At 49.0% G+C, this 23,718-nt stretch overlaps 1 protein-coding gene across 1 annotated transcript; it reads left to right on the top strand.

Annotated features, from left to right (window-relative positions):
• Positions 1–1,722: 1,722 nt before the first annotated feature.
• LOC140904831 (uncharacterized) lies at positions 1,723–21,921 on the top strand. Its single transcript, XM_078851091.1, has 9 exons — positions 1,723–1,771; positions 3,744–3,896; positions 4,089–4,235; positions 7,190–7,323; positions 16,444–16,583; positions 19,334–19,446; positions 19,806–19,958; positions 20,145–20,318; positions 21,738–21,921. The coding sequence occupies exons 1-9, from the start codon at positions 1,723–1,725 to the stop codon at positions 21,896–21,898; spliced, it is 1,224 nt and encodes a 407-aa protein (XP_078707217.1). The 3' UTR covers positions 21,899–21,921.
• The last annotated feature ends 1,797 nt before the right edge of the window (positions 21,922–23,718 follow it).

Below are 23,718 nucleotides of genomic sequence, written 5' to 3'. Positions count from 1 at the left end.
CAAATGAAATTAAGAGGCGGTAGGTTTAAAAAAACAAAGGGAAGTGTTTTTTCACATAATGCACCATCAACCTGTGGAACTCCTTGCCAGAGGAATGTGCGAAGTCCAAAAGTAAACTGGGTTCAAAAAAGAGCTAGATAAATTCATGGAGGATAGGGCGATCAATGGCTATTAGCCAGGCTGGGTAGGGATGGTGTCCTTAGCCTCTGTTTGCCAGAAGCTGGGAATGGATGACAGGGGATGGAACACTTGATGTTTGATTACCTGTTCTGTTCATTCCCTCTGGGCAGCTGGCATTGGCCACTGTCGGAAGACAGGATACTGGGTTAGATGGACCTTTGGTCTGACCCAGTGTGGCCCTGTCAGGGTTCCTTCCCCACTCTGAACTCGAGGGTACAGATGTGGGGACCCGCAGGAAAGACCCCCTCAGCTTATTCTTACCAGCTTAGGTTAAAAACTTCCCCAAGGTACAAACTTTGCCTTGTCCTTGAACCGTACGCTGCCACCACCAAGCGTCTTACACAAAGACCAGGGAAAGAGCCCACTTGGAGACGTCTTCCCCCAAAATATCACCCCAAGTCCTACACCCCCTTTCCTGGGGAAGGCTTGATAAGAATCCTCCCCAATTTGTACAAGTGAACACAGACCCAAACCCTTGGATCTTCAGAACAATGAAAAAGCAAACAGGTTCTTAAAAGAAGAATTTGAATGAAAGAAAAGGTGAAAGAATCACCCCTGTAAAATCAGGATGGTAAATACCTTCCAGGGTAATCAAATTCAAAACATAGAGAATCCTCTTGGCAAAACCTTAAGTTACAAAAAGACACCAAACCAGGAATATTCATTCCCTCCAGCACAGCTTATTTTACCAGCCATTGAACAAAAGGAAATCTAACACATTTCTAGCTAGATTACTTACTAACTAACAGAAGTTCTGAGACTCCATTCCTGAGCTGTTCCAAGCAAAAGATCACAGAGACAAGCAGTCCCTTTGTTTCCCTCACTCCGGATTTGAAAGTATCTTGTCTCCTCATTGGTCATTTTGGGTCAGGTGCCAGCAAGGTTGCCTTAGCTTCTTAACCCTTTACAGGTGAAAGTGTTTTGCCTCTGGCCACGAGGGATTTTACAGCACCGGGGACAGAAAGGTGGTTCCCCTTCCCTTTATATTTATGACAGGTCCTTTCTTATGTTATTCTAAAAATACATAAGTGTCACGGCCACATCGTGACTGACAAATAGCTTCCTTTCTCAGTTCCACTGTGTAATTATAAAATAACTCCACTGGGATATAAATATTGCACTTACATTTCAGTGGACAGTACATAGAGCTGCACAAACAAGTCATTGTGTCAGGAAATTTTAGCTCGCGTTGACTTCACTAGTGCTTTATATCTGGCCTGTTGTAAAATGAGGCAAACATCAAGATAAGCTGATGTACCCCCCGGAAGACCTGTGTGTACCCCTGGAGTACACGGACCCCTGGCTGAGAACCACTGATCTCCACTAATGCACAAGGGAATTGGCATCAGTACACATTGGCATCACCTGATCAGCCAGTGTCACATGCAAGGCTGTGAAATCTCCCATCTCCGGGTCCACCAGGATGTCATGGGGCAGCCCCAGCCGATCCCCCAAGGGGCAGGTATTTGCCATCCTGCCGGATAAAACCACAGCCAGATCCTTCTTCGCTGTTCTGCTCACTGCAGCAAACACCCGGGCACCATGTGGGTGGCTCTGCCCCTCTGCCTGCTGTCCGCTCTCCTGGCCACAGGTGAGTCCCGTCCGTCCCCGGGCACAGGGAGCCGGGTGGGGGGGTCGGGAATTTACTTGGGGAACGTACCGCTGTCGATAGCGGATTCTGGGGTCAGGATGGAATTTGTGGGTAAAAGCAGTGAGAGGAAAACCCGGGGCCACGTCCCCCGGCTGACTCGGGGAGAGCAGGGATTGGAGCTTGGGACTCCCACAGCCAACGCTAGGGGTCTGGCCAGCGGGTCTGAGTCCGTCTGTCCTTCCTTCTTCTCATTCCTCCTCCAGCTCTCGCCCAGGCTTGGGGTCATCCTGATGAGGAGCACCACCCCCGTCCACTTGTAATCCTGCTTGGAAATGTTCCCCTGCCCACCAGCACTGAGATTCCTGCCAGGACTCCTGGGTTCATTCCCCAGCTGTGGAAGAGGGCTGGGGTGTAGTGAGTTTGAGCAGAGATGGCTGCAAATCAGGACTCCCAGGTTCTGTCCGTGGCTCGGAAAGAGGAGTGGGGTCTCGTGGGTTAGAGTGGGCTGGGTGTCAGGAGTGAGGACTTCTCGGCTGTTATCTTTCTTCTAACCCTGAATTGAACACATCTTTTTTCTACCTGAGTTTCCCTATTTCTTAGATGGGGATAAGATCACTTTGCTACCATCTAGGGACATAGAAGGGGCAGGGGAAGGCGTTCTGAGGTTTAATTGATGCTTCCACATGAAAACTCGAAAAAAACCAAAGTGGGAAAATTTTTCTCTTTCTTTCTTTCTTTCTTTCTTTCTTTCTTTCTTTCTTTCTTTCTTTCTTTCTTTCTTTCTTTCTTTCTTAAAAAGCCTTATGCTCACATTATGAATTCTAAGGCCCCCACTCTCTGGAGAGGAAAGAGTTGATGCTCCTGGGATCACTTGCTGGAGGCACACAGCCATCTATCCAGAGTCTTAACAAGCGTCAATCATATTCTGAAGAAGAGAATTGGCAGGATTAGCGATGAAAAGTGGGCTGAAGTCGAGTGTGGCTGAGCTGACGTAACTCTGAGAGGCAGAGGCCTGGAGCAGAGAGTGACGGCGGGGTGTGAGTGTGTGTGTGTGAAAAGTTCACCGCAAAGCCAGGCAGAAACCCCTCCTCAGAGCAGCTGAATTCTTGTTTTTCTGCCTACACAGACGTGTGGGGTTTGTTCGCAGGCACAAGCTGCACCCCAGATAGCCACGTCAGAAGATGAAAATGAATTCTAGCCACAGACACTCAGGCAGCAAACAGACTTGTCTGCAGTGTTGAGTAAGATACAAATGACCAGCTAGCAAGATGCCTTTCCCCATCCGGAGCGTTAAATGGAACTGGGCAGAACTGCTGAAAAAGCAGGTGGCATTTCTCGAAGATCTGCCTGCCCACACGTTCAGTGAGGAGGCATTGGTGGTAACAACTCCCACAGCGCCACCTCTTGGTTCTTGGTGGTATTTCGCCCACGGGCACTGCCTGGGGAGGGGTGGGGAGCCGGGGTTTGTACTGAGAAGGGATTTTCCCAACCTCCAGGGAGCGCTCTGCAATGCGAGGTGTGTGCGTCCAGAGAGCAATCGTGCTCCGGCCCCCTGCAGCCCTGCGCCCCCTCGGAAGGGACCTGCATCACTGTCATGGCAGAGATCAGGCTGGGTGAGTGAAAGAAGATTCCTACTAAGTGTAGACACCATTGTCCTCCTGAAGCCAGGGGTGGAACCCAGGAGTCCTGGCTCCCAGCCCCTCCCCCTACTCTAACCAATAGACTCTGCTCCTCTCCAGGAGCAGGGACTGCCCAGTCTGGAAAGGTAATGTCATAGACGGGGGATGGGATGAGATGGGGAATTGCAGTGGGTGGCTGTGGGGCCTGGATCAGACAGAAGAGAGGATTTTATCGGGGGTCGGAGGGAAGATGAGATTAGTTGGGGGTGGGGTGGATGGAACAAAAGGGGAGGATGGAGTAGCTGGGGGTCCATTGGGGAGCTCAGAGGTGATGCTCTGTTTCCCTTCCACAGAGGGAAACTCCTTCTCTTACACGGGTAAGTCGTGCCTGGAGCCCAAGAACTGTGAGCCCGGCCCCTTCTCGCTGACCTACCCGCACAATGTCACTGTGCGGGCGAACATCGCCTGCTGTGACACCGACGGCTGCAACGCCGGGGCCATCCCAGGTGTGTGTCTGCTGCAAGCCTAGAGCCCTGCTCTGGCCACACCTGCCTGGAGAGAACCCAGGAGTCCTGGGTGCCAGCCCAAAGCCCCCATCCCTAACCACTAGACCCCACTCGCTTCCCTGAGCTGGGATTGAGCCCAGGGTGTGGTGACTCCCCACCCCTGGCTGACTGTGTGTGTCTGACTGTTCTCAGTGCCAACTGTGAGCTCCGTCCCCAACGGCCGGCAGTGCCTGTCATTCTTCAAATCGGGGGCAGATCACTGGCAGAAGAAGAAGGAGCTCTTGGCCTGCACCGGCGCCGAGGACCATTGTGTTGAGGATTATGGGGTGTTAACACTGGGTAAGTCCTCCAGATGGGGGCGGGGTCTGAACACAGAGTACGAGGTGGAGCCCAGGTGTCCTGGCTCAGTCCCAGCCCCCCTTGCTCTGACCCACTAGACTCCACTCCCCTGGCAGAGTTGCAGAGAGAACCCTGGAGTCCTACTTGCTGAGATGCCAAAGGAGCACCCAAGGAGGATAAGGCCACTGCGGAGAAAGTAAATGAATTCTCTGCATCAGTCTTCACGGCTGAGGCTGGGAGGGAGATTCCCAAACCGGAGCCATTCTGTTTTGGTGACAAATCTGAGGAACTGTCCCAGATTGAGGAGTCATTACAGGAGTTTTTGCAAGAAATTGATAAATTAAACAGTAATAAGTCACCAGGACCAGATGGGATTTGCCCAAGAGTTCGGAAGGAACTCAAACGTCAAATTACAGAACTACTAACTGTGGTTTGTAACCTACCATTTAAATCAGCTTCTGTCCCAAATGGCTGAAGGATGGCTAATGAGACGCCAATTTCTAAAATGGGCTCCAGAGGTGATCCCAGCTACAACAGGCCAATAAGTCTGACTTCGGTACTGGGCAAACTCATTGAAACTATAGGAAAGAAGAGAACTGACAGCCACATAGATGAACATAATTTGCTGGGGAAGGGTCAACATGGTTTCGGTAAAGGGAAATCACGCCTCACCAATGTACTAGAATTCTCTGAGGGGGTCAACAAGCGTGTGGACAAGGGGGATCCCGTGGATATAGTGTACTTAGATTTTCAGAAAGCGTCCCTCACCAAAGGCTCTTAAGCAAAGTGAGCTGTCATGGGATAAAATCCTCTCATGGCTCAGTAACTGGTTAAAAGATAGGGAAAAAAGGGTAGGAAGAAATGGTCAGTTTTCAGAAGGGAGAGAGGTAAATAGTGGGAGTCCCCCAGGGATCTGCACTGGGCCCAGTCCTATTCACCATATTCCGAAATGTTCTGGAAAAAAGGGTAAATAGTGAGGTGGGAAAATTTGCAGAAGATACAAAGCTACTGAAGATAGTGAAGTCCAAAGCAGACTGTGAAGAGGTACTAAAGGGTCTCTCAGAACAGGGTGACTGGGCAACAAAACGGCAGATGAAATTCAATGTTGATGAATGCAAAGTAATGCACATGGGCAAACGTTATCCCAAGTAGACATATACAATGATGGGTCAAATTTTACCACTCAAGAAAGATCTTGCAGTCATTGTGGAGAGTTCTCTGAAATCATCCACTCCATTTGTAGCAGCCGTGAAAGAAGTGAACAGAATGCTGGGAATCATTCATAAAGGGACAGAGAATAGGACAGAAAAGAGCGTGTTGCCTCAATATAAATCCATGGGATGCCCACAAGTAGAACACTGAATGCGGATGTGGTCGCCCCCTCTCAGAAGAGAGATAAGGGAATTGGAAAAGCTTCAGAAAAGCCCAACGAAAATGATGAGGGGGATGGAACGGCTGCCATATGAGGAGAGATTAATAAGAGTGGTACTATTGAGCCTGGAAAAGAGACGGCTAAGGGGGATATGATCGAGGTCTAGAGAAGGTTGAAGGGTGTGGAGGAAGGAAATAAGGAAGTGTTATTTACTCCTCCTAACATAAGAACGAGGGGTCACCACAGGCAGCACGTTTTTAACAAACAAAAGGAAGTACTGCTTCACACAACGCACAGTCAACCTGTGGAACTCATTGCCGGGGGATGTTGTGAAGGCGAAGACTATAACAGGGTTCAAACAGGAACGAGAGAAGTTCCTGGAGGACAGGTCCATCTGTGGCTATAGGGCAGGGATGGTGGCCCTAGCCTCTGTTTGCCAGAAGCTGGGAATGGGCGACAGGGGATGGATCACTGTGCTGGATTTGTGCTGGAAATGGCCCAACTTGATGATCACTTTAGATAAGCTATTACCAGCAGGACAGTGGGGTGGGAGGAGGTGTTGTTTCATGATCTCTGTGTGTATATAATATCTGCTGCAGTTTCCACAGTATGCATCCGATGAAGTGAGCTGTAGCTCACGAAAGCTTATGCTCAAATAAATTGGTTAGTCTCTAAGGTGCCACAAATCCTCCTTTTCTTTTTGCGAATACAGACTAACACGGCTGTTACTCTGAAACCTGTTACTAAGTTCTAAGAGTCCATTCCTGTTCTGTCCCCAGCAAAAGCATCACACAGACAGACACAGACCCTTTGTTTTTCTCCCTCCTCCCAGCTTTTGAAAGTATCTTATCTCCTCATTGGTCATTTTGGTCAGGTGCCAGTGAGGTTAGTAGTATAATGGCCCTACAGTCAATCAAACCCTAACTCCGCCCCTTGACCACTTAGCCCTTGACCTCTGGCTCCCACCGGAAGTCCCACCCCAATGGGGTATTACTTCCGGGGTCAAGGCTGCCACAAGACCGGAAGCAAGGTATGTCATGTGACCCCTCTAACAAGTTCTCCCACTGCCCTCTACCAACCAGGAGAGGTTTTGCCCCAGTAGGACTTCCCCCAATAGGAGATTTGACCAATCAGGGCGAGTTTCAGGGCAGTATGTCCTCCCCGGAAGTGGGTCTTGTGACCCCTCTAACAACTCCTCCTCCCACCCTCTACCAATCAGGAGGGGTTTTGTCCCTATAGGACCAAGAGGAGATCTGACCAATCAGGATGAGTTCCGGGGGCAGGGTGACCCATCTGGAAATGATTAGTGTGACCCCTCTAACAACTCCTCCTCCCACCAACGTCTGCCAATCAGGCCGCCCCGAGAGCAGATTTGACCAAAATAGGGCAGGTTCTGGGATGGGGTGAACCGCCCAGAAGAGGAGCATATGACCCCCTCTGCCAATCAGAACGCAGCACCATCACCCCATAAGTCCCAGCGTCGGGCAGAAGAGGCTGTCTTTTACCAAGAGCTCGTGTTTTAGAAATCGTGGAAACATGGACTCCTTCACCACCCCTGTGGGAACTTCGGACTTTGTTTTAGCCCCAAGGGCCTTCGACAAACCGCAGAGAAAGCGTTACATCAGCAAGAGTTCCAAGGAGGAGACGGGGGCAACTGAGGGGAGCCCTTTGGCCCAACCGTTGATGCACACACGGGACCCCGAAACCCGGCTGCTTGTGAGGCACCGTGATGAGCGTGATGGCCTCTTGTTGTCCACCCCCCGAGAGGTGGAAGGTGATCATGGCTTGGGGGAGTTACGGGCAGACAAGGTGACTGCAAAGGATGTGGCTCAGGTAAATGAATGTTTAAGAGGTGACGGTCGGGGTGGGGGTGTGTAATGGGGGGCTAGGAACCAGGGATTGTGTAAATCAAAAACCAAGCAGTGGGGTGCTTACGCTGTTCCTTTTTTGAAAAAAATCTCTCGACAGCTCGATGATGCCGTTCTAGAGGACCCGGAGACCCTGGACAGCGTTGCACCAAGCGGCAAGGATGAACTGGGCCCCCCTTGTTTTTGCTCAACGCCGATACAAAATGTTGAAGAGGACTCCGAGGATGACGGCTAGGAGGAGTTTAGGAGGAGGCTTGGCATGGAACTGACTGAGCCAGTGTCACGTCGTGAGCGTAAAAAAGTCATGCGGACTATTGTACGCGTTGCTGTTTATGCTGTTCTTAATCACTGTCTCAGGGAAAAGCTTTTTGAAGATTTTGAGGGCTGTGTCATAGATGTGCCAGGCCAGCGGCACCATGACTGTGTGACTTGGACTTCAGTGGATATAAACTGCCAGCTCCAGGGCCTGTGTGCTGAGCTGGGTTTGGAAAGCTTATTAACCACTGTGATTGCCATAGGTTATGCTACGCACTGTCTGTGTCTAACCCAAGAACATTTAGCGCAAGGGGTGGCCTTGATAAATGCTGTGCAATTCAGTGGAGACCCTGGCTGTGTTTTAAAGAAAATGGCCAAACCGGAAGATGCCTGCTTAGACAGTTATATTGACCAGCTGGTCCGCACAAAAAGTTACAGAACCCTGCTTAAGAAAATGGCTATTTGTAAGAAATCTATAAGGATTAAGTTAGAAAATGGCGAGGGGCCAAACATGCGATATAAAACTTGGTAGCTGTAAATTCAAAATAAAATCTATTGAAAAGGGCTTTATGACTCTCTGTATTTCTGTTAAAACGGCTCTGGCCCTTAAGGGAGTTTAAAGGTTTTCTTTCTTTCTTTCTTTCTTTTTTTTTTTAATGGAGTATTGTGGTTTGTTTTAAAGGAGCTGTATGTCTTTTAAATAAAAAATTGTTTGTGAGCACCTCGCTCTTGTGTCTTTTGTGTAAGAGAAAGACCCACTGACAGCAAAAAAAAAAAAAAAAAAAAAGCTGAAATGTATGTTGTGGAAGGGGAAAAAATATCCTAAAAACGTGTTTACAATAAAACAAACAGGGATTGTTCAGACATGTGGTTGAGGACAATAGAGCTGACTTATCCTGTTGAACTGAATGGGTTTAACCACCCCCCTCACTGAATAGCCAGAGTGACTGTGATTACTCACCCTTGTGGCCATAGGGTTAATTTTGATGCGGGGGGGGGGGGGTGCACCCATCGTCAGGGAGGTGGGTGGGTGAGGATGGTGAGTTCTGATTAATATGAAATGAAATAAAACCTCAGGAGTTCGCAGATGCTATTGGACAGTTTAAATATAACCCCTGGAGTTGGCAGAACGCTATAGGCCAGTTTAAATATGACCCAGGAGTGGGGTGAAGGCCATGGGGCACTTTTTCTAGAAAGCACCCCACCCCACCCAACTTTAAGCATGAAAGACACATGTTTAAAAAAAACAACAACAACAAAAAACACAAGCCCCAAGACATTCATTGATATCTGCAAAGGGTCTCTCACTTGAAACGGTTATTGTAAGAAGGCCCTACAGGGGTGGGGGAAAAATATGTATTTGAACTTAAAAAAGAAAAGCAGGCCAATTGTGCAGAAAACTTATTCCCCCCAGATCACAAAAGGGAATGCTAGGGAGGGGTGATCCAATCAACCTGCTAACTATTTTGAAACAAAAGAGTTAGGATGGTCTAAAAACCTCAGATAGCTTGGAGACTTTCTCTTTCAACAGAAACTCTCTTGAATTGCTGCTGGACTGCAAGAGGAGGTATGTTCCCTGTTTTTAACTCTGAAAAAAATATATATTTATTAGATAATGCCATGCTTTGGCCATGCTGTCTTAGTAAATAATGGTGCCTATCTTTATTGCAGTGTGATCTGTTTAGCATGGAGCCAGTAACTTTAAGTTGCAGTTCATCACCAGGCCAAGGTAAAAAAAAAACATTTTTAACTGTAGTTTTGCTTAATAACTTCAGGTATTACATAGGATGAATAGGGATTTGGGGGCTAATACTAACTAACATTTTGGCTTGTTTTTTAACCCAAAGGCTCCAAGCACACATGGCTGGGGCGGGGGACAGAACAACCAGGGGTCTCTTTAAAAGCATGTGGTTTTATTGAAAAGTATTTTGTTGCAAACAGGGTTTTAAACTGCTCTGTGTGTGTGTGTATGTGTAAAACATAGGTGGTTTTTAAAAAGTATATGTCTACAAAGTGATGGTGATGGTGTGTTTCCAATTAACAGGGTTTTTACTTTGCAAAATGAGATGTATTTTAAAATGTATTATATATATATATATATTTGTGGGGGTTGTTTTTAAAGCGGTAGAAATAAACTCAAAACCTGTGTTGCTTGTACACCCTGAAATGGATTATTTTGTTTTAAAGCTATGACTTTTTTAAATAGAAAAAACACCCTAATGAATATTTTTTGATTTTAAAGTTTACTAGATAGTTTCATGTGTCTTATTAGAATGTTGTTTGCTTTACAGTACGGTCAAAACGTGAGGGGGTAAACAACCTCAAAAGAAAAAGGAAAGAGACAACTGAAAAGAAAAATTCATCAGTATCAGTGACGGATGGATGGATGAAGCTGGGTAAATATATTTTGCTTATTAGTCTGTGTCATAAATATAAAGGGAAGGGTAAACCCCTTTGAAATCCCTCCTGGCCAGGGGAAAGCTCCTCTCACCTGTAAAGGGTTAAGAAGCTAAAGGTAACCTCGCTGGCACCTGACCAAAATGACCAATGAGGAGACAAGATACTTTCAAAAGCTGGGAGGAGGGAGAGAAACAAAGGGTCTGTGTCTGTCTGTATGCTGGTTTCTGCCAGGGATAGACCAGGAATGGAGCCTTAGAACTTTTAGTAAGTAATCTAGCTAGGTATGTGTTAGATTATGATTTCTTTAAATGGCTGAGAAAAGAATTGTGCTGAATAGAATAACTATTTCTGTCTGTGTATCTTTTTTGTAACTTAAGGTTTTGCCTAGAGGGGTTCTCTATGTTTTTGAATCTAATTACCCTGTAAGATATCTACCATCCTGATTTTACAGGGGGGATTTCTTTATTTCTATTTACTTCTATTTTTTATTAAAAGTCTTCTTGTAAAAAACTGAATGCTTTTTCATTGTTCTCAGATCCAAGGGTTTGGGTCTGTGGTCACCTATGCAAATTGGTGAGGCTTTTTATCCAACATTTCCCAGGAAAGGGGGGGTGCAAGTGTTGGGAGGATTGTTCATTGTTCTTAAGATCCAAGGGTCTGGGTCTGTAGTCACCTAGGCAAATTGGTGAGGCTTTTTACCAAACCTTGTCCAGGAAGTGGGGTGCAGGGTTTTGGGAAGTATTTTGGGGGGAAGGACGCGTCCAAACAGCTCTTCCCCAGTAACCAGTATTAGTTTGGTGGTGGTAGCGGCCAGTCCAAGGACAACGGGTGGAATATTTTGTACCTTGGGGAAGTTTTGACCTAAGCTGGTAAGGATAAGCTTAGGAGGTTTTTCATGCAGGTCCCCACATCTGTACCCTAGAGTTCAGAGTGGGGGAGGAACCTTGACAGTCTGGTTAATTTATGAGGTTTTGTATTTTAAGTAAATACATAGGTGTGGGTGAGAAAGCTGGCAAAGTTACGTTTTTGTACAAAATGCATTTTTCCCCCCGTCCCAATCAGTCAGGTGCAGCCCTTCTGACAAGGCTGTAGTGGGAGCTACCAGGACACAACCCCGAGAACCACCAAAGAACCAGGAATCTGCTTTGAGACCTTTAACAAGGCAAAACAGCACAAGAGAGCAGATGAAGCATCAGGCCAGTCCAAACCTCATTTACGTCAAAGCCAAGGACAAAACAAACACTCTGGTAAAAAACACCCATGCAAACACAACTCCAGTTCCTCAGCGGCCACCGCCACACCGAGCCCTGAGAAAACTGTGAGCGAAAACGCCCACGTTCACAAACCCAGAGCACGCACGCTAGGGGCTCTGAATGTGCCCAGAAACACACACATTCCAAACCCGGAGCAGGCGCTCTCGGGGTTGTGAACAAAAAACCAAGGATTGATAAGCCATTCTCCCAAAACCATAAGCTTGTCACAGATCCCCCATATTCTCGTATTTTGGAAGAGTTTGATGCTTCATTCAGAAAACTGATGGACGCTGTATCCTCGGGGGGTCTAAAACAACAGCATTCTCAAAAGATTTGGAAAAAATACGATGCTTTGTTCAGAAAACTGATGGATGCTGAATCCTCAGGGGGCCTAAAAGAAAGGGGGTCTGGAAAGGGTGGCTCTGATCAGGCATGACTAGGTGTGGAAAGGGGTACCCTGAAGGGTGCACGTCAGCTCATGTGTAAACAAAAGGGCGGACAGCGCTTGGGGGATAAACAGATGGCTGCCAAAAAGATCCAGGCCAGGGTCGCTGTAAAAATTTTAAGAAGGGCTAAAGAGGTAATGAGGAAAAAAACCCAAAAAGATGAGAGCCTCCGGTAGGGGGCATCAACTGGCATGTCTGAAAATGGGGAGGCGAAATCAGACTCTGGTTTAGAAAATTCCCCAGAGGGCTCTCTAGACGGGGGCCCCATCTACTCCCAATGACCCTCACAGAGGCGTCTCAGAGTCTGACTCTCAATTAGTATGGGATGTAGAAGATGCCACTGATGGCATTTATGTCACTGATGGTTTAACATTCATAAACCAGTCGGAGAACACTTCAATCTCTCTGGTCACGCGATCACAGACATGAAGGTCGCTATCTTAAAACAAAAAAACTTCAAATCCAGACTCCAGCGAGAAACTGCTGAATTGGAATTCATTTGCAAATTGGATACTATTAATTTAGGCTTAAATAGAGACTTGGAGTGGCTAAGTCATTATGCAAGGTAGCCTGTTTCCTCTTGTTTTTTCCTACCCCCCCCCCCCAGATGTTCTGGTTTAACTTGGATTTTAACTTGAAGAGTGGTCAGTTTGGATGAGCTATTACCAGCAGGAGAGTGAGTTTGTGTGTGTATGGGGGTGGGGGGGATGTGAGAACCTGGATTTATGCAGGAAATAGCCCAGCTTGATTGTCATGCACATTGTGTAAAGAGTTGTCACTTTGGATGGGCTATCACCAGCAGGAGAGTGAATTTGTGTGGGGGGGTGGAGGGTGAGAAAACCTGGATTTGTGCTGGAAATCACTTTAGATAAGCTATTACCAGCAGGACAGTGGGGTGGGAATAGGTATTGTTTCATATTCTCTGTGTATATATAAAGCCTGCTGCAGTTTCCACGATATGCATCTGAGGAAGTGAGCTGTAGCTCACGAAAGCTTATGCTCTAATAAATTGGTTAGTCTCTAAGGTGCCACAAGTCCTCCTTTTCTTTTTGCGAATACAGACTAACACGGCTGCTACTCTGAAAACTGATGGTTCTGTAGAGGAACCCCCAAGTAACCCTGAAAATGCAGAGATCTATATGGAGAGAGTGAGAAGTTGGCAACGTGAATTACCTAGATTTGGGGGGTCAGTGTATTGTGAGGAGTTTTGTTTTGTCAATCTTGAGGAAATAAATTCAGCTGAAGCTGAAGAGGTTGTTGAAGCCATACACAGAGGGATACAGCTAGTTCTCGATGACATTAATGGTAGGGTAGGCCCTGATGATTATGTACAGTTATGTTTAGAGAGCTGTCATTGAACTGACCCTTTGTTTTCAGTCAGAAGAAGTAGGGATGAGCTGTCCGCTGAGGATTTCTTAAACCAGACCTCAAAGCTGCTACAGAGCGATAGAGAATTGCATGTCGATGGGACATTGCGCCTCATTGTGACAGTTGTAAAAAATAGGGGTGGGGGCGCTCGAAGAGTTTTAAATTCTATCCTTAGTAGTCAAATTATTCCAAAAAAGAGACAATGTTTAGTAGAGCTGACTTACACTGGTACCAATTTCTATGTTTTGCGGGTGGGCTCTTGTCCGTCATGGCCGGTCATAAACCTACGGATGCGGAATTGTTAGCAGAGGCTAGAAAGTTGCATGAGAAACTGGGGTGGTCAGATCCAGAGAAGGTTCTGCTCAGTGACGTAGCAAAGTTTGAACAGCATTTAGGAGGTGGTGCTGTATGCAGTGAAAGGTGGCTGGGGTTTTACCCTAAGACTTATTTCATCCTGTTGCATGATGAACATTACTATGGGGTTCTGGCGTGGGGGTGCTCCTGAGGTGTCCTAGCTGTAGACTGTTTTGTCGGCCCAAAGAGTGTTTAGACAGACATGTCAACTGTGCATCAAAAAAAACCAGTTGAATGCCTGTCTAAAACTTTGTGTGATCAGTGTCCGTCGTACGTGGACAAGCGGCACCGGTGTAAAGGGAGGCGCTGTAAGCAGGGTCAGGGTTTGGTCGTTGGAGATATAGACAGTCACCTCTGTTTTATGGACAGCCTTAGGAAGCCCGAATCCTCAGAAAAGTATATTTTTTATGATTTTCAATGTACGCAGGAGACTGGGTTGCATGTGCCCAATTACATTTTTGCGATGTCCCTAAAGCCAGAAAAATCCTGGGAATTTAAGGGTGATGAATGTCTTTCAATATTTGTTAAGACCTTTATTGGCAAAGAGTTCCGGGACTACACGTTCCTAGCGCACAGTTCCAAAGGTGATGATGCGTATGTAACCCTTCTGCCAGGCCAAGTTGATAGCAGCAAGGGCCGGGTTCAGTACACAGTGGTTCCCTCTCATCAAAGCAAATGGAAAACTGGCTCGAGCCCCCACACAGTGACCTGGGAAAATCTTACACACCCCCTGGACACCTCAAAGAGGCGATACTTCCCCTCTTGCAAGCACAGAGTCTCGGTGTAGCAGAGAATCTTTAATAACATGAGGTAAACGACATCAGCATTAAATTGGGAAAACACCACAACTAGTGTTCATTAACCAAACCATGAGCAAAGACCCACCCCAGCAAATTGGGCCACATCCTTTCCCTCGGGTTCTTGAGTCCCAGAACCCAAACGTCTTGAGTCCAGCAATCCACAAATCACCCAAAGTCCAAAAAGTCCAGCCCCAGAGTTCAAAAGTTCATCTGCAGAGTGTTACTCCCCAGTCTGGCTAAAAATGTGCCTGTGTGTGGGGGAAAGAGGTAAGGGGCAACTTACGTGACCTGAAGCTGACTGCCCCACAGGGCTCCGCTCCACTCCACCATCTCACGAACGGCTCCGCTCCGCCACGAACGGCTCTGCTCTGCACAGCTCGCCGTCTCACGAACAGCTCCGCTCCGCACAGCTCGCCTCGCTGTCTCACAAACGGCTCCGCCAGCCTGTCCACGATCAGCACCGCTGCACTCTAGATCTTCCGGCTCCCCACTACTTGACACAGCGCTCAGTGATTCCAGCTCAAAGTAGTGGGAGCCTTAGTGCTGGTGCACCATAAGGCCAAAGTGAATTCAGCACAGTACCTGTAGCAAGACTCTTAATAGACCCAAAATTAGCTCTGACATTCCACAGTGGAGAGAGACAGACAGAGGTGCAACTGGTGTTTCGGGCCCACACCACCAGGTACTAATACCTGTCTCAAGCCTCTCTCCAGTCACAGAGTTTTGGCACCCATGTCCCTTCCCTAGCGACTGCTACTTTGTTGATGGTGAGTCCCTCCATCATAACAAATGGCCAAGTACAGTTCCAAGCACAGTTCCCATAATCAGGGTAATAGCAAGTTATTCTTCCTGCCCCAATAACAGAGACACTGGGGATCCCACAACAGCCAAAGTGACCATTTGGGCAGCTATGGCCTCATTCTAGGCGGGGTGGATGTGCCTATGCAAATGAGATCGGCCCCTGAAGTTCTTTTCCACAACTTGCCACACCTCACCACCAGATGTCAGGGTGGAGCTCATCCTGGCTCTGCTTACATCCTCCCCCCAGCCGAGAATTTGTCGTCCCGACAAATCACACTCCCTTTATACCAACTCATTGGTTTCCTCCAAAGGGCCTCAGGAAGCCCACTTGAGCTTCCACAATCCTGTGTGCTAAATGTATTGGCTCCTCACTAGTCACCCCAGGTGCATCATAAGTTAACCATTTTACTGGTCTTATCACCTTGTCTCGTCTATTGAGAATCTCTGTTGCCGAGGTAGGGGGAACATCCTCTTGAGTGATGGATGGAGAGGCTTCCTTTGAGGGTCCCTTGGCTACTGGCATAGGCCCCTGCACTCCTAGTTCTAACGCTGGAGGGTCCAAGGTGCCCAGGACATCCTCTACCTGTGTGTCCACTGTCCAATAACCTGTGTGTGTCATCAGCAGCACAGGGGTGTCGGAAATGGGCCTAAATAATTCCGCTATGGGGTTTAGGGCGGAAGAGGGAGAACTTTCATTTCGTTCAGCTGATCGAGACTGAAATCTTGTCTCCATCCCAGGATACACCAGGGTTGTGTCTTCCTCCTCAGACTCACTCTCAGATGTGCAGAATAGGGGTAAGTTAGCTGCCCGGGTCCCGCTGTCTGTGTTGGATGGCAGCTTTGGTCTAGCTCTTCTGTTCTGGCCGACTGCCCTGTCATGGCCCATCTCATAAGGGGTGCTTACCAATTCCCCCACAGGGAGCAAAAGGTTTCTATGCACTGTCTTTATTTGCCCTGGACCGTCTTCAGGTTTGATCTTGTAGACTGGCAGATCTCCCAGCTTTTCCATCACCAGGTAAGGTATTGCCTTTCATCCGTCAGCTATCTTGTGTTTGCCGGCAATACCCAAATTTCGCAGCAGGACTCTGTCCCCCGGCTGGAGTTCCTGGGAACGCACTCTAGCATCATATCGATGTTTGTTGCGGTCTGCGTTCTTCTGAGTCGTTTCTGAGGGGGTGGAATCTCCATCCTTTGAAGTGTTTAAGGCCCAGCTTGACACAGCTCTGGCTGGGATGAATTAGTTGGGGTTGGTCCTGCTTTGAGCAGGGTTTGGACTAGATGACCTCCTGAGCTCTCTTCCAACCCTGATCTTCTATGGTTCTCTGATTCTCTGAACCTGCCTGCCTGCTCTGGTCACTGCAGAAAATGCCCGGCCACCATGTGGGCGCCCCAACCCCTCTGCCTGCTGTCTGCTCAGCTGGTCACAGGGGAGTCCCATCCGCCCCTAGGCACATGGAGCCGGGCACCGATGAGGAGCAGGAAACGTTTGGAAATCACAGACAATTCTCAGGAGCCAGGAAAACCGTCCCCCACCCTTGTCATCCTGCTTGGAAATGTTCCCCTGCCCCCTGCACTGAGATTCCTGCCAGGACTCCTGGGATCATTCCCAGGCTCTGGGAGGGAGTGGGGGGGTCTCTTCTGGGGTGTATGTACCCCACGCTGGCCCAAGGAGTGCAGGGAGAAAAGGGCTGAGCAGCAGAGAGGGTTTTGCAGATTCCTGGGCACAGGGACTAGCGTGAGGGCCGCGCTGAGCTGGGTGAGCCGGGACCGCGCCCTGCTTGGCCAGGAGGGGACACTGTTGCACCATCGCACTGACTCACATGGTCTGATTTCTGGGTGCCAGGACTCCTGGGTTCTATCCCCAGGTCAGGGAGGGGGTGGGTCTAGAATAGGCTGGAAGCCAGCAGCAATTAGGACTCCTTGCTTAAAAGAACAGGAGTACTTGTGGCAACTTAGAGACTAACAAAGTCATATAAATTGGTTCGTCTCTAAGGTGCCACAAGTACTCCCGTCCTTTCTGGGGATACAGACTAACACGGCTGCTACTCTGAAATCTGACTCCTTGGCTGTATTCGTGGCTCTGAGTCTGACACCGCCTCTTTCTGCCTCAGTTTCCCTGTTTATAAGATTGGGGATAATGTTCCCTTCCTCCCACCTGGGACCCTGGCAAAAGCGGGGGAAGGCATTTGGAGGTTGAAGTGATGTTTCCAGAGGAAAGCTCTGGAAAAAACCAAAGTGGATGAAGTGGTTTTCTTTCTCTCCTCCTTCAATTAAAAACTTATGTTCACTGACTGAACTGTAACTCTCCCAAGCTCTAGACAGGAAAGAGTTAACGATCATGGGATCTCTTCAGCCAGTCCAGAGTTTTTGCATGCATGATGGAGGTGTGAAGGCATCAGTGGCAAGGGTGAACTTGGCCAATCAAATTCGGAAGAAGAGAGTTGACAGGACAGGATGGTCCCCGGCTTTGGAGTGGACACTTTTCTGGTGCTAAAGTTCTTCATTAGCATCGCCGGGCGTCTTTGCTGGGTCAGTGAGTCCCAGGGCTGTGCTCAGGGTGAATGGTTGTTATTCCATTAAACAGGAGACAGGGAAAGGAAATCCATACGATGGTCCATTGGTTTTCATGAAATCGAAACTCCAAACACAGTGTTCTACCTTTGCCATGCCTTTGATCTAGGCCAGTGACACTCGACCTTTCCAGACAGCTGTACCCCTTGCAGCAGTCTGATGTGTCTTGGGTACCCCAAGTTTCCCCTCACCTAAAAACGACTTGCTCACAAAACCATCCATAAAAATGGACAATGTCACGGCCACACTGCTGCTGACAAATTGCTTCCTTTCTCATTTCCACCATTACAAAATAACTCGGCTGGAATGCAGTATGTCAAGTTTCCTTCCCCACTCTGAACTCTAGGGTACAGATGTGGGGACATGCATGAAAACCTCCTAAGCTTACTTTCACCAGCTTAGGTTAAAACTTCCCCAAGGTACAAATTAATTTTATCCTTTGCCCCTGGATTTCCACTGCCACCACCAAACTTTAACTGGGTTTACTGGGAAACGTAGTTTGGACATGTCTTTCCCCCCAAAATCCTCCCAACCTTTGCACCCCACTTCCTGGGGAAGGTTTGGTAAAAATCCTCACCAATTGCATAGGTGACCACAGACCCACACCCTTGGATCTTAGAACGATGAAAAAGCATTCAGTTTCCTTACAAGAAGACCTTTAATAGAAGTAAAGGAATCACCTCTGGAAAATCAGGATGGTAGATACTTTACAGGGTAATTAGAATAATAGAATCATAGAATATCAGGGTTGGAAGGGACCTCAGGAGGTCATCTAGTCCAACCCCCTGCTCAAAGCAGGACCAATCCCCAATTAAATCATCCCAGCCAGGGCTTTCTCAAGCCCGACCTTAAAAACTTCTGAGGAAGGAGATTCTACCACCTCCCTAGATAACACATTCCAGTGTTTCACCACCCTCCTAGTGAAAAAGTTTTTCCTAATATCCAACCTAAACCTCCCCCACTGCAACTTGAGACCATTACTCCTTGTCCTGTCCTCTTCCACCACTGAGAATAGTCTAGAACCATCCACTCTGGAACCACCTCTCAGGAAGTTGAAAGCAGCTATCAAATCCCCCTTAATTCTTCTCTTCTGCAGACTAAAGAATCCCAGGCAGAGGCCTGGAGCAGAGAGTGACAGCGGGGTGTGTGTGTGTGAATGTGTGTGTGTGTGAAAGGTTCACCGCAAAGGTTCACAGGCAGAAACCTCTTCAGAGCAGCCAAATTCTTTTTTTTCTGTTTGCACAGACGTGTGGGGTTTGTTCGCAGGCATAACCTGCACCCCAGATAGCCACGTCAGCAGCTGAAAATGTATTCTAGCCACAGACACTCAGGCAGGAAACAGACTTGTCTGTGGTTTTGAGTAAGATACAAATGACCAGCTAGCAAGATGCCTTTCCCCATCCGGAGAGTTAAATGGAACTGGGCAGAACTACTGCAAAAGCAGGTGGCATTTCTCCAAGATCTGCCTGCCCACACGTTCAGTGAGGAGGCATTGATGGTAACAACTTCCACAGTTGGTTGGTGGTGGTATTTCGCCCACGGGCACTGCCTGGGGAGGGGTGGGGAGCCATGGTTTGTACTGAGAAGGGATTTTTCCAACCTCCAGGGAGCACCCTGCAATGCGAGGTGTGTGCGTCCGAAGAGCAATCATGCGCCGGCCCCCTGCAGCTCTGCGCCCCCTGGGAAGGGACCTGCGTCACTGTCGTGGCTGAGTTCAGGCTGGGTGAGTGAAAGAAGATTCCTACTAAGTGTAGACACCATTGTCCTCCTGAAGCCAGGAGTCGAACCCAGGAGTCCTGGCTCCCAGCCCCTCCCCCTACTCTAAACAATAGACTGTGCTCCTCTCCAGGAGCAGGGACTGCTCCGTCTGGAAAGGTAATGTCATAGACAGGGGATGGGATGAGAAGGGAATTGCAGTGGGTGACTGTGGGCCCAGGATCAGACAGAAGAGAGGATTTTATCGGGGATGGGGGGGGAAGATGAGATTAGTTGGGGGTGGGGTGGATGGAACAAAAGGGGAGGATGGAGCAGCTGGGGGTCCATTGGGGAGCTCAGAGGTGATGCTCTGTTTCCCTTCCACAGAGAGAAACTCCTTCTCCTACATGGGTAAATCGTGCCTGGAGCCCAAGAACTGTGAGCCCGGCCCCTTCTCGCTGACCTACGCACACAATGTCACCGTGCGGGCGAACATCGCCTGCTGTGACACCGACGGCTGCAACGCCGGGGCCATCCCAGGTGTGTGTCTGCTGCAAACCTAGAGCCGTGCTCTGGCCATACCTGCCTGGAGAGTACCCAGGAGTCCTGGCTCCCAGCCCCCCTGCTCTAACTACTAGACCCCACTCCCTTCCCGTAGCTGGGATCGAGCCCAGCGTGTGGTGAATCCCCACCCCTGGCTGACTGTGTGTGTCTGACTGTTGTCAGTGCCAAGTGCGAGCTCTGTCCCCAACGGCCGGCAGTGCCCGTCATTCTTCAAAATGGGGGCAGATGGCTGGCAGGAGAAGGAGAAGGAGCTCTTGGTCTGCACCGGCGCCGAGGACCATTATGTTGAGGAATCTGGGATATTAACACTGGATAAGTTCTCCAGATGGGGGCGGGGTCTGAACACAGGGTACAAGGTGGAGCCCAAGTGTCCTGGCTCAGTCCCAGCCCCCCTTGCTCTGACCCACTAGACTCCACTCCCCTGGCAGAGTTGCAGAGAGAACCCTGGAGTCCTACTTGCTGAGATGCCAAAGGAGCACCCAAGGAGGATAAGGCCACTGCAGAGAAAGTAAATGTATTCTGTGCATCGGTCTTCACGGCTGAGGCTGGGAGGGAGATTCCCATACCTGAGCCATTCCGTTTTGGTGACAAATCTGAGGAACTGTCCCAGATTGAGGAGTCATTACAGGAGTTTTTGCAACAAATTGATAAATTAAACAGTAATAAGTCACCAGGACCAGATGGGATTCGCCCAAGAGTTCGGAAGGAACTCAAACGTCAAATTACAGAACAACGAACTGTGGTTTGTAACCTACCATTTAAACCAGCTTCTGTCTCAACTGGCTGGAGGACGGCTAATGACACTCCAATTTTCTAAAAAGGGCTCCAGAGGTGATCCCGGCAACTTCAGGCCAATAAGTCTGACTTCGGTACTGGGCAAACTCATTGAAACTATAGGAAAAAAGAGAACTGTCAGCCACATAGATGAACATAATTTGTTGGGGAAGGGTCAACATGGTTTTGGTAAAGGGAAATCACGCTTCACCAATGTACAAGAATTCTCTGAGGGGGTCAACAAGCGTGTGGACAAGGGGCATCCCGTGGATATAGTGTACTTAGATTTTCAGAAAGCATGCCTCACCAAAGGCTCTTAAACAAAGTGAGCTGTCATGCGATAAAATCCTCTCATGTCTCAGTAACTGCACCTTGAAATGAAACGGCTAAGGGGGCATACGATCGAGGTTGAAGCGTGTGGAGGAAGTAGAGAAGGAGTGTTATTTACTCCTCCTAACATAAGAACGAGGGGTCACCACAGGCAGCAGGTATAAAACAAACCAAAGGAAGTACTGCTTCACACAACGCACAAGAAACCTGTGGAACTCATTGCCGGGGGAAGTTGTGAAGGTGCAGACTATAACAGGGTTCAAACAGGAACTAGAGAAGTTCCTGGAGGACAGGTCCATCTGTGGCTATTAGCCAGGATGGGCAGGGAAGGTGGCCCTAGCCTCTGTTTGCCAGGAGCTGGGAATGGGCGACAGGGGATGGATCACTGGATGATTCCCTGCTCTGTTCATTCCCTCTGGGGCACCTGGCATTGGCCAGAGGATACTGGGCTAGATGGATCTTTGGGGTGGCCCAGGAGGGCCGTTCCTCTGTTATGTTCTCACGTTGTTCCAGGCTCCCTGCTCTGAGCACTAGACCCCAGTCTGCCTGCAGAGCCGGGTGCAGTCCTGCTGGGAGGGGAGTGTGTGAGAGACCTCATGAGGGTCGGGGGGGAGAATTGGGAGCCCCCGATCACGTCTCTCCCCTGTCCAGGTGACATCAAACTGAGGATGACTGCGGCTGGATGTGGCTCCCCTGGCGCCTGCGTGAAGAGGGCGTTGGTGAAGAAATACGCCCAGGGCGTGCCGGAGATCCTGAGCCAGGCCAAGTGCTACCCAGCTCCCAGGGCCGGTGGAGGCATCGGGGAGCCCTGAGCCCCGGCCTGGCATCCTCCCCTTCTGCTGCGTGCCGGGCTGCAGTGCACCTCCCTTCAGCAGCCACTGGCTGCTGCTTCTCTTTGGGGGAGATTGCGGGTTCCTTTTGTGCATTGGCTGAATAAAGCGAGTTGTGGGGAAAGTACCCCCCTAGCTCCTTATCCCCTGACCGTCCTGTACCACCCCCCCACCCCTATCTGTGCACAAGTGATGCTGGCAGGAAGAGAACCCGGGAGTCCTGACTCCCAGTACCCCACCCTGTAACCTACCAGACCATACTCCCTTCTGAAAGCCAGGGATAGAGCCCAGGAGTCCTGGCTCCCAAGCCCCCTGCTCTAACCACTGGACCCCTCTCCCCTTGCAGGGCCAGGGAATGGAACCCAGGAGTCCTACCTAGACCCCCTCCCCAAAGGCAAGGCCCGTGGCCTGTGGAAAGGCACCGGCTGGCTGAGCTCCCCTGGGGAAGGAGGGCTGTGGGAAGGAGAGGCCGTGGCTCACCCAGCTGTCCAGGCGGGTGGGAACGCCCTGGAGGGGAGAAATGTCCTTCTAGGTTGATTTTGCAGGGCTCAGTTCGTCCCGCTCTCTCTGGAGCGGCTCCACTGGGTGTGCCGGGCTCAGGGAAGGTGTCAGGAAACAGGGCAGATCCCCCCAACCGGTGGTGCTCTCATAGAATCATAGAATCATAGAATATCAGGGTTGGAAGGGACCCCAGAAGGTCATCTAGTCCAACCCCCTGCTCAAAGCAGGACCAATTCCCAGTTAAATCATCCCAGCCAGGGCTTTGTCAAGCCTGACCTTAAAAACCTCTAAGGAAGGAGATTCTACCACCTCCCTAGGTAACGCATTCCAGTGTTTCACCACCCTCTTAGTGAAAAAGTTTTTCCTAATATCCAATCTAAACCTCTGTGAACTCCTGGATCGCTGCCCCCGTCTTTTCAGGTGTCCCCAGACGGTCCCCAGGGATCCCAGCTTTGCATTCGGTTCCGGTCCGTGTAACGGTCTAGCCAGCCCAGAGAGGCAGGGTTTCCTCAATCCATCCATACAGCTTCTTCTCCCAGAGAACAAGGTGGCAGGGCCCCCACCCACGTGGGCTGTGCCTTCGATTGGGGGAGGGAGGAACGCGGCGGTCAGCACACGCGATGGCCCCTGCCTTTGGGGTCAGCACTTTTCTGGTGCTAAAGTTCTTCGTTAGCATCCCTACGCCATTCTCAAGGTTCCTTCTCCACTCTGAACTCTAGGGTACAGATGTGGGGACCTGCATGAAAACCTCCTAAGCTTACCTTCACCAGCTTAGGTTAAAACTTCCCCAAGGTACAAATTAATTTTACCCTTTCCCTTGGATTTCTACTGCCACCACCAAACTTTATCTGTGTTTACTGGGAAACGTAGTTTGGACACGTCTTTCCCCAAAAACCTCCCAACCCTTGCACCCCACTTCCTGGGGAAGGTTTGGTAAAAATCCTCACCAGTTTGCATAGGTGACCACAGACCCAAACCCTTGGATCTTAGAAAGATGAAAAAGCATTAAGTTTTCTTACAAGAAGACTTTTAATAGAAGTAAAGGAATCACCTCTGTAAAATCAGGATGGTAGATACCTTACAGAGTAATTACATTCAAAACATAGAGATTCCCTCTAGGCAAAACCTTAAGTTACAAAAAAGACACACAGACGGGAATAGTCATTCTATTCATCACAGTTCTTTTGTCAGCCAATTAAAGAAATCATAATCTAACATATACCTAGCTAGATTACTTACTAAAAGTACGAAGACTCCATTCCTTTTCTATCCCCGGCAAAAGCAGCATACAGACAGAGCCA

Source organism: Lepidochelys kempii, unplaced genomic scaffold, assembly GCF_965140285.1.
Source record: "Lepidochelys kempii isolate rLepKem1 unplaced genomic scaffold, rLepKem1.hap1 scaffold_96, whole genome shotgun sequence".
In the NCBI taxonomy this organism is placed as follows: domain Eukaryota; kingdom Metazoa; phylum Chordata; order Testudines; family Cheloniidae; genus Lepidochelys; species Lepidochelys kempii.
This window is presented reverse-complemented; position numbering and strand designations above follow the sequence as displayed.